This window comes from Oncorhynchus kisutch, linkage group LG21 (assembly GCF_002021735.2).
Source record: "Oncorhynchus kisutch isolate 150728-3 linkage group LG21, Okis_V2, whole genome shotgun sequence".
In the NCBI taxonomy this organism is placed as follows: domain Eukaryota; kingdom Metazoa; phylum Chordata; class Actinopteri; order Salmoniformes; family Salmonidae; genus Oncorhynchus; species Oncorhynchus kisutch.
This window is the reverse complement of record NC_034194.2, coordinates 31597314-31607341: the sequence shown is the minus strand read 5'-3', so window position 1 is coordinate 31607341 and position 10028 is coordinate 31597314. Positions and strand designations below refer to the sequence as shown.

General features: G+C 41.4%; 1 protein-coding gene across 1 annotated transcript; it reads left to right on the top strand.

Moving 5' to 3' along the window:
- Positions 1 to 6645: 6645 nt before the first annotated feature.
- On the top strand, positions 6646 to 8273 carry LOC109866554 (thyroxine 5-deiodinase-like). Its single transcript, XM_020455273.2, has one exon. It carries the CDS (start codon positions 6758 to 6760, stop codon positions 7559 to 7561), a length of 804 nt encoding a protein of 267 aa, XP_020310862.1. The 5' UTR covers positions 6646 to 6757; the 3' UTR covers positions 7562 to 8273.
- Positions 8274 to 10028: the final 1755 nt, after the last annotated feature.

Genomic DNA, 10028 nt, shown 5'->3' with positions numbered 1-10028 from the left:
TAAGCTTCCCTTTAAGCTGTGGTGTAAACATGGTGGGTAATTATAATTGCAGTGTAAAATATTTAGTAGACTTGGCAGAGCTTAAGAGACTATAGGATCATCCCTTAGGCCATTTGACCCTGCCAGCATGTTCACAGGCTGACCAGCTATTGACCTCTGCTTTCCATGGACTCAAACGGTTCTAGGAAGCGTGTGTGTGTAGAAATCCAAGGAGGGTGTAGACCTTCCATAGGCACTGTATACGTATGTACATGAGGTATCATAAGTTTTCACTTTGACATTATGGGGTATTGTGTGTAGATGAGTAAAAAAAAAAAAAGATTTAATCCATTTTGAATTCAGGCAGTGACACAACAAAACGTGGAATAAGTCAAGGGGTATGAATAATTTCAGAAGGCACTGTAGTTCAAGGAAACACCTCTCTCCTCTCTCAGCAGTAAACCTAGCATCTGTGCCATTGTTTTATTTAACCTTTATTTAACTAGGCAAGTCAGTTAAGAACAAAATATTGTTTACAATAACAGCCTACCAGGGAACAGTACCTTGTTCAGAGGCAGAAAGACAGATTTTTACCTTGTCAGCTCGGGGATTTGATCCAGCAACCTTTTGATTACTGGCCCAATGCTCTAACCACTAGACTACTTGCCAACCCCCAAAAAATACATAACTGTATAATTATTTTAAAAAATGTACCTTTATTTAACTAGGCAAGTCAGTTAAGAACAAATTAATAATCCGGATCACGGGAACCAATGTAGCAGACTGGTGCAGGGACCCAAGTCTTCTTCAGAAGTCCAGACTGCCTTAGTCTGAGCTGTAACCCAGGATTATAACTCTTGTGAGTTAGTACACAAAGTAAAAAATATCAACAACTTTTAGGTATAAGCTAGCCTCATCCCCAAACTCAAGAGAGAGAATCTCTGGTGGATGAGATCATGCATAGGCCTCCAAAAAGTGCAAACACATATAAACCATCCTATTAGTGGAGAAGAGAGAGCGCAACGAGCAGATGTGTACATTTTCGACTCTAAAATGACACAACAACGCATTATTACCACCTTAATTCTATTGGCATGAATTATTCTGGGGCTGAAAATAATGGCATGTTGAACAAATTAGCCTATGTTAAGATATGTCCAATCTGGTTAGATTTGAAAACAGCTGTTTGAAATGGAGATCAAGTGCACCCAGCTCGTAGTGACACATTCACTGACGAGCCACAGCAGCAAATTAAAAAGTGGCACAAGACATTAAAACAAACAAGGAGTAAGGCCAGGCACATATATCAAAAAGCCTTAGTATTCAGCCAGAGGGATCTCTGAGAATGTGAAACAGCAACTGTGGCCATTGAATTATTGTGTGTGTGTGTGTGTGTGTGTGTGTGTGTGTGTGTGTGTGTGTGTGTGTGTGTGTGTGTGTGTGTGTGTGTGTGTGTGTGTGTGTGTGTGTGTGTGTGTGTGTGTGTGTGTGTGTGTGTGTGTGTGTGTGTGTGTGTGTGAGAGAGAGAGAGAGATTAAGAGTTTAAGTTGTTTACTTTACACACGTCTCTTTTGTGTTGAAACTGGGTCTATAAGGGGTGATGCAAGGCTGCTTGAGGCTCTACTGGACATGTTAGGAGTTGAAGAGTGTGACAGTCACAGAACCCAGGAACACAGAGACACAGAAAGATGTCTGGTTTAGCTTGTCTCCATCTCAATGATAAAGAATAATGGACAGAGCCTGCTGGGCACATCCCGATCGTTGTATATAAACAGATATTACAGCTCTGAGTCTTCTTGTGTCAGTCTCTAAGAGCTTTGCACACCTGTATTGTGCAATATTTGCCCATAATTCTGTTCAAAATTCTTCAAACGCTGTCAAGATGTAGGGGATCATGGCTACAGCAATTTTCAAGTCTTGCCATATTTTTTTCAAGGAGATTCATGTCACCACTCAGGAACATTCACTGAATTATTCCTTAGGCCACTTGACCCTGTCAGCGTATTCACAGGCTTACTCACTTCTGACCTCTTTTTTCTCTGGATTCAAACGGTTCTAGCAAGTGTGCCTGTGTGTTCACCAAGTCTCTTCACCTATCCACCTCTCAGGTACCAATGTAGCAGACTGGTGCAGGGACCCGGGTCTTCTTCAGAAGTCCAGACCGCATTAGCCTGAGCTGTAACCCAGGATTATAGCACTTGTGAGTTAGTAAACAATGTCCCATTTGGTTTGTCAGGCAACTAAGTGTTGTTTGTAAAAGCACATCTGCCACATGAGATCAATTAACAAGATCAATTAACAAGATCAGCAACATCCCCTCTCTTAACCAAACAAACACCTTTAGAGGTTTCTATTTGATTATGTGATACTGTTCAATAATTATATAGCGGGCCTGTGTGTAGAGTCATACATTTAAAATATCTGAAACTTTTATGTATAGACTAACCTCGTCCCAGGCTCAAGAGAGAGACGGCTGGTAGACGAGACTATGCATAGGCCTCCAAAAACCTCCTAGAAAAATATAGCATTGTTTATTGAAAAATGAAAAGTGCAACATGCAGATGTGTCAATTTCCAACTCTAAAATGACACAACAATGCATTATTACGAGGTTAACTCTATTGGCATAAATTATTCAGGGACTGAAAACAATGGGATGTTGAACTAATTACCCAGTGTACATGTACACTGAGTGTACAAAACATTAAGAACAGCCTTGAGACAATTGAGACACGGATTGTGTATGTATGCCGTTCAGAGGATGAATAGGCAAGACAAAAGATGTGCCTTTGAACAGTGTATTTTTGTATTTATTAGGAATCCCCATTAGCTGTTGCCAAGGTAGCAGCTACTCTTCCTGGGGTGCAAACACATTAAGGAACTTACATTACATACAGTATTAAACAAAAGATAAAACAGTGCATCATATAACATTATTACACCATTGCATCAGTGGAGGCTCCTCAGAGGAGGAAGGGGAGGACCATCCTCCTCAGTGAATTTCATAAAAATGGTAAAACATTGAAAAAGTTATCCTTTTAAATAAAAATATATTAAATATATTAATGTCACCAAATAATTGATTAAAACACACTGTTTTATAATTTTACAATGAAGGTCTACAATAGCCTCAACAATCTGTAGAGTAGCACCATGGGGTAGCCGGAGAACAGCTAGCTGCCGTCCTCCTCTGGGTACATTGACTTCAATACAAAACCTAGGATGCTCTTGGTTCTCACCCCATTCCATAGACTTACACAGTAATTGTGACCACTTCCGGAGGACGTCCTCTAACCTATCAGAGCTCTTGTAGCATGAACTGACATGTTGTCTACCCAATCAAGGGATCGGAAAATTACTCTAGTACTGAAAGAAGGACAACCATCTCTGCAGCACTCGACCAATCAGGCCTTTATGGTACAATGGCCAGACGGAAGCCACTCCTCAGTAAAAGGCACGACAGCCCACTCTGAGTTTCCCAAAAGGCACCTAAGGACTCTCAGACCATGAGAAACAAGATTATCTGGTCTGATGAAACCAAGATTGAACTATTTGGCCTGAATGCCAAGCATCATGTCTGGAGGAAACCTGGGACCATCCCTACAGTGAAGCATCGTGGTGAAAGCATCAGGCTGTGGCGATGTTTTTCAGCGGCAGGGACTGGAAGACTAGTCAGGATTGAGAGAAAGATGAACGGAGCAAAGTACAGAGAGATACTTGATGAAAACCTGCTCCAGAGCACTCAGAAACTCAGACTGGGGCAAAGGTTCACCATCCAACAGGACAACAACCCAGAGCACACAGCCAAGACAATGCAGGAGTGGCTTCAGGACAAGTCTCTGAATGTCCTTGAGTGGCCCAGCCAGAGCATGGAATTGAAAGTGATTGAACATCTCTGGAGAGACCTGAAAATAGCTGTGCAGCGATGTTCCCCATCCAACCTGACAAAGCTTGACAGGATCTGTAGAGAAGAATGGGAGAAACTCCCCAATTACAGGTGTGCCAAGCTTGTAGCGTCATACCCAAGAAGAGTCAAGGCTGTAATTGCTGCCAACGGTGCTTCAAGAAAGTACAACGTTAAGGGTCTGAATACTTATGTAAATGTAATATCCTTTTTAAAAATATAAACTAGCAAACATTTCTAAAACCCTGTTTTTGCTTTGTCATTATGGGGTATTGTGTGTAGATCGATGAAGGAAAAAAAACGATTTAATTAATACATTTTAGAATGAGGCTGTATTGAATACTTTCCTAATGCACGGATTATCATAAGTATTCACCCCCCTTGGATTCCTTCCCACATAAATTGTGCTACAAAGTGGGCTTAAATTTGATTTAAGTCATAACTGTAACTTGGCCACATTCATTGTATTCTTGGTAAGCAACTCCAGTGTAGATTTGGCCTTTTGTTTTAGGTGAATTTGTCTCCCAGCGTCTGGTGGAAAGCAGACTGAAGCAGGTTTTCCTCTAAGATTTTGCCTGTGCTTAGGTCCACCCCATGTATTTTTATCCTGAAAAACTCCCCAGTCATTCCAGATGTCAAGCATACACATACCAATGATGCAGCCACTACCCCTTCAAAATTGTGTTGTTTTTTTGCAGTGTGCCTTTAGGGCCTTGTTGCATGAAGGGTGCATGTTTTAGAATAGTTGTATTCTGTATGTTTGTATTCTCCTTTTCACTCTGTCATTTAGGTCACTATTGTGGAGTCACTACAATGCTGTTGATCCATCCTCTTGTTTTACTACCATCACATTTATTAAACTCTGTAGCTGTTTTAGCAACACCAATGGCCTCATGTTGACATCCCTGAGCAGTTTCATTCTTGTCCTGCAGCTCAGTTCAGTAGGTTGGCTGCAACTTTGTTGTGTCTGGGTGGTTTAATACATAATTATTAGCATAATAAGTAATAGCATAATTATTAACTTACCAAATGCTTAAAGAGATATGCAATGTCTTCTTTGTTGGTGTTACCAATCTACCAATCACTGCCCTGCTTTGAGGATTTCGAAAAATCTCCATGGTCTTTGTAATTGAATATGTTCTTGAAATTCAGTACCTTACATACATTAGATATGTCGAATTTGGTTAGAATTGAAAACGGCTGTTTGAAATGGAGATCAATTGAAACAGGTCCTGATTCCATACAATTTAACAGAGATTATTATAGGCCTGTATATATGTCGGTGTAAACGCACCCAGCACGCAATGACGCATGCAAAGCGGAGGTCACGCACTATCCACATCATCAACATACTGCATCTCTCTCTATCTTACCAACTTTTGTCTAATCAAAATGTCATGACCTCATAACAAAGTTATATCAACCATTGTTGATTAGCAATAAAGTATGTTACATACTGTACATACTGAGTGCAGGAGAATTGCGTTTAGTATAGTTTTTACCTCGACACGAATCAACACATTCTAGCCCCAATTTTCCTACTTGAATGAGTTATTTCATCACATTATATGCGAGTCGGAATCAGTTCATGGAAATAAAAAGGTCAGTATTTTTTTATGTAGGCTTATAGGTTTCCTAAATTATTTGGTCCGATTATTCAACACCTCTTGTGACCAGACATGTATGATTGATTAGTTCCTCAGCGCAATAACTGGATAATCCATTCCCTTGTCTGTAACATCACTTAACGGATATTATTGAGTAGCCCAGTTCTATAGGGCTGAGTAATCTTATTGCTCTGAGAAGGAATCGGGTAATAAAGAGTCGCATTGGGAAAGTTGAGAGAGAGAGAGAGAGAGAGAGAGAGAGAGAGAGAGTAGGATACTGACCTCAAATAACCGATGCTTTTTTTGAAGGTGCCCAATGCGCACTGCACATCATTGGTATGGGAGAGCGCCGTCTAGTGTGAAATGATTTGGTGAATTTAAAACTCATGGGCTGAAATACACAGATAAAAAAGCTTTTAAGACTTGTCATGTTTTAATGAACCTAGTTTCGTCAGACAAGTCATTAACAGGCCTTGAATACATTTAAAGATTGGGCAGGCGTTCAAATTTGTCAACAAAAATAATTAATTGCTTTTGGCCCATTTAGGCACTCTTCAATATCTTCCCGATGCAACAGCATGAACATGAAATGCGTATTTCTTCTGAAATATCACAACAGTCTCATTTGTCTTAATCACAAAATATAGGCATCCAGAGTCCAGTCTTCATCGTCATGCTTGATTTGAAAAGAGGTGGCTATGTTTTTGTGCCCCAAATGTGTGAATTCTGAGCACATTTGTGACACATATAATTTCACCTGGTTCCTTAGACATCCCTTTCCGACAAACAGGTGTTGTAAAGTATGCTATTTCTCCATTTGGAGATCATTTACCGGTAACTACATTGATTCACCCCAAAATAAGTGCCAGTTATGACGTGACGAGTCCGCAAAAAAAAAAACGGACCCCTGGCCGTGTTCCTCTCTCCCTCACACACACACACACACACACACACACACACACACACACACACACACACACACACACAGTCTGTATTTATCTCTCCCTCCCTCTCTCTTTCTCCTCTCTCTCCCCCTCTCCCATGAGAACCGGTGAGAGTTGACTGGAGGGTAATCCCCGCCATGTGAGAGGGCGGCACTAGCTGTGGAGGCGGGTTGTTTTTTTCATTCAAATCCTGCTGCTCCTATAAAAAGCACAACTCTGATAGGCAGAGGCTGAAAACAGATGGGAAAAGGTGACTGATACCATTGTCTCTATCTGCCTGCCTGCCTGTCTGTCTTGCCGGCCGGATATAATCGTCAGGGCGAGATGCAGGAGACTGCAGGTGTCCTGACGGTGCGGGCCCTGAAACACGCAGCCCTCTGTCTGGTTTTTCTGCCCCGGTTCCTCCTGGCAGCGCTGATGCTGTGGCTCCTGGACTTCCTGTGCATCAGGAGGAAGGTGCTGCTGAAGATGAGGGAGCAGGGCAGCAGCAGCGATGACCCGCCCGTTTGCGTCTCCGACTCCAACAAGATGTTCACCCTGGAGTCGCTCAGAGCCGTGTGGTATGGACAAAAATTAGACTTTTTCAAATCAGCGCACCTTGGATGTATCGCGCCCAACACAGAGGTGGTGCAGCTGAAGGACCGGCGCAGGGTCAGAGTCCTGGACTATGTGAAAGGGAGGAGACCTCTCATCCTCAACTTCGGTAGTTGCTCCTGACCACCGTTTATGACGCGCTTGGCCGCGTTTCAGCGCGTCGCGAGCCAGTACGCGGACATCGCTGACTCTCTGCTTGTATACATCGAGGAGGCGCATCCCTCTGACGGCTGGGTGAGCTCCGATGCGCCGTACCAGATACCCAAGCACTGTTGTCTAGAGGACAGACTGAAAGCCGCTCAGCTGATGCACTCTGAGGTGCCCGGCAGCAACGTGGTGGTGGATAATATGGACAACTCGTCTAACGCGGCGTATGGAGCCTATTTTGAGAGACTTTATATCCTGAGGGATGAGCGGGTCGTGTATCAGGGGGCCAGAGGACCAGAGGGCTACCGGATATCAGAGTTGAGGAACTGGCTCGCGCAATACCGGAACGATTTGGAGAATTCCAGAACAGTGGTGGTCCACGTTTAACTTAAAGATAACCATTACCTGCGGCGCGTAAAGTGTCCACACATCAAATAAGTATTCAGATGCTGCTACAAACTCTTGACACACTGCACATATGCCTCTACATGTTGTTTTGGTTCAGAAGCGTTATAACAGGACGCAGACAGACATTTGACATGTTTATTATGATGTAAAACGCATGATAGGCTTTGCAGTTCTGCTGTCTTGTTCCTCAGTTTTGTTTGGTTCTTTGTTTTTGTAAGGATATGTCCTGTTGATTTGAACCTCTGCAACATTTTGACTCATTTCAGTTTGAGCATCATTTGATTATGATCACTTTATTTTTCTATGGCTCTACCTTGAAGGTGTGTGTGTGTGTGTGTGTGTGTGTGTGTGTGTGTGTGTGTGTGTGTGTGTGTGTGTGTGTGTGTGTGTGTGTGTGTGTGTGTGTGTGTGTGTGTGTGTGTGTGTGTGTGTGTGTGTGTGTGTGTGTGTGTGTGTGTATGTGTGTGTGTGTGTGTGTGTGTGTATGTGTGTGTGTCTGAAAGGCTAATACCTTTTACTCTAGTGTTGTTGTGAAGTTCAGTTTTGAAAGGGTTTTAAAACCAGGAAACTGATACTGATGTTATTTGATACTAGAGTACTTGGCGACTAGCAATGTCCTCAACAAAATGTTCTGTAAATTGTGGATATTTTACTGAACAAATATTTGTAATAAAATGTTAGAACACATTGATCTTATGAATCCTGAAAGCGTCTTACTGACACATAGGTCAAGGCCTATTTATGTCAGTCAAATATTTTCAATGCTATTTGCACACTTCATGTGCAAGTTCAATCATTGATTAGGCTGCAATGATTAGCTCTACTGCAAACATGATTAGATGTGCTGCAAAATGATTAGATGTACTGCAAACATGATTAGATGTACTGCAAACATGATTAGATGTCCTGCAAACATGATTAGATGTACTGCAAACATGATTAGATGTGCTGCAAACATGATTAGATGTGCTGCAAACATGATTAGCTCTACTGAAAACATGATTAGATGTGCTACAATGATTAGCTGTACTGCAAACATGATTAGATGTGCTGCAAACATGATTAGATGTGCTGCAAACATGATTAGATGTGCTGCAAACATGATTAGCTGTGCTGCAAACATGATTTGATGTGCTGCAAATATGATTAGCTGTACTGCAAATGTGATTAGCTGTACTGCAAACATGATTAGGTGTGCTGCAAACATTATTAGCTGTACTGCAAACATGATTAGATGTACTGCAAACAAGATTAGCTGTACTACAAACATGATTAGATGTACTGCAAACATGATTAGCTGTGCTGCAAACATGATTGGATGTGCTGCAAACATGATTGGCTGTACTGCAAACATGATTAGATGTACTGCAAACATGATTAGATGTGCTGCAAACATGATTAGGTGTACTGCAAACATGATTAGATGTGCTGCAGACATGATTAGATGTGCTGCAAACATGATTAGATGTGCTGCTAACATGATTAGGTTTACTGCAAACATGATTAGCTGTACTGCAAACATGATTAGATGTACTGCAAACATGATTAGCTGTACTGCAAACATGATTAGATGTACAGCAAACATGATTAGCTGTGCTGCAAACATGATTGGATGTACTGCAAACATGATTGGCTGTACTGCAAACATGATTAGATGTACAGAAAACATGATTAGCTGTGCTGCAAACATGACTAGTTAGATGTGCTGCAAACATGATTAGATGTGCTGCAAACATCATTCGATGTACTGCAAACATGATTAGATGTGCTGCAAACATGATTAGTTAGATGTGCTGCAAACATGATTAGATGGGCTGCAAACATGATTAGGTGTACTGCAAACATGATTAGATGTACTGCAAACATGATTAGCTTTACTGCAAACATGATTAGATGTGCTGCAAACATGATTAGATGTGCTGCAAACATGATTAGATGTGCTGCAAACATGATTAGCTCTACTGCAAACATGATTAGCTCTACTGCAAACATGATTAGATGTGCTGCAAACATGAATAGGTGTGCTGCAAACACGATTAGATGTGCTGCAAACATGATTAGCTCTACTGCAAACATGATTAGATGTGCTGCAATGATTAGCTCTACTGCAAACATGATTAGCTCTACTGCAAACATGATTAGATGTGCTGGAAACATGATTAGATGTGCTGCAAACATGATTAGATGTGCTGCAAACATGATTAGATGTGCTGCAAATATGATTAGATATGCTGCAAATATGATTAGATATGCTGCAAACATGATTAGATGTGCTGCAAACATGATTAGATGTACTGCAAACATTATTAGCTGTACTGCAAATATGATTAGCTGTACTGCAAACATGATTAGATGTGCTGCAAACATGATGAGTTGTACTGCAAACATGATTAGATGTACTGCAAACATGACTAGTTAGATGTGCTGCAAACATGATTAGATGGGC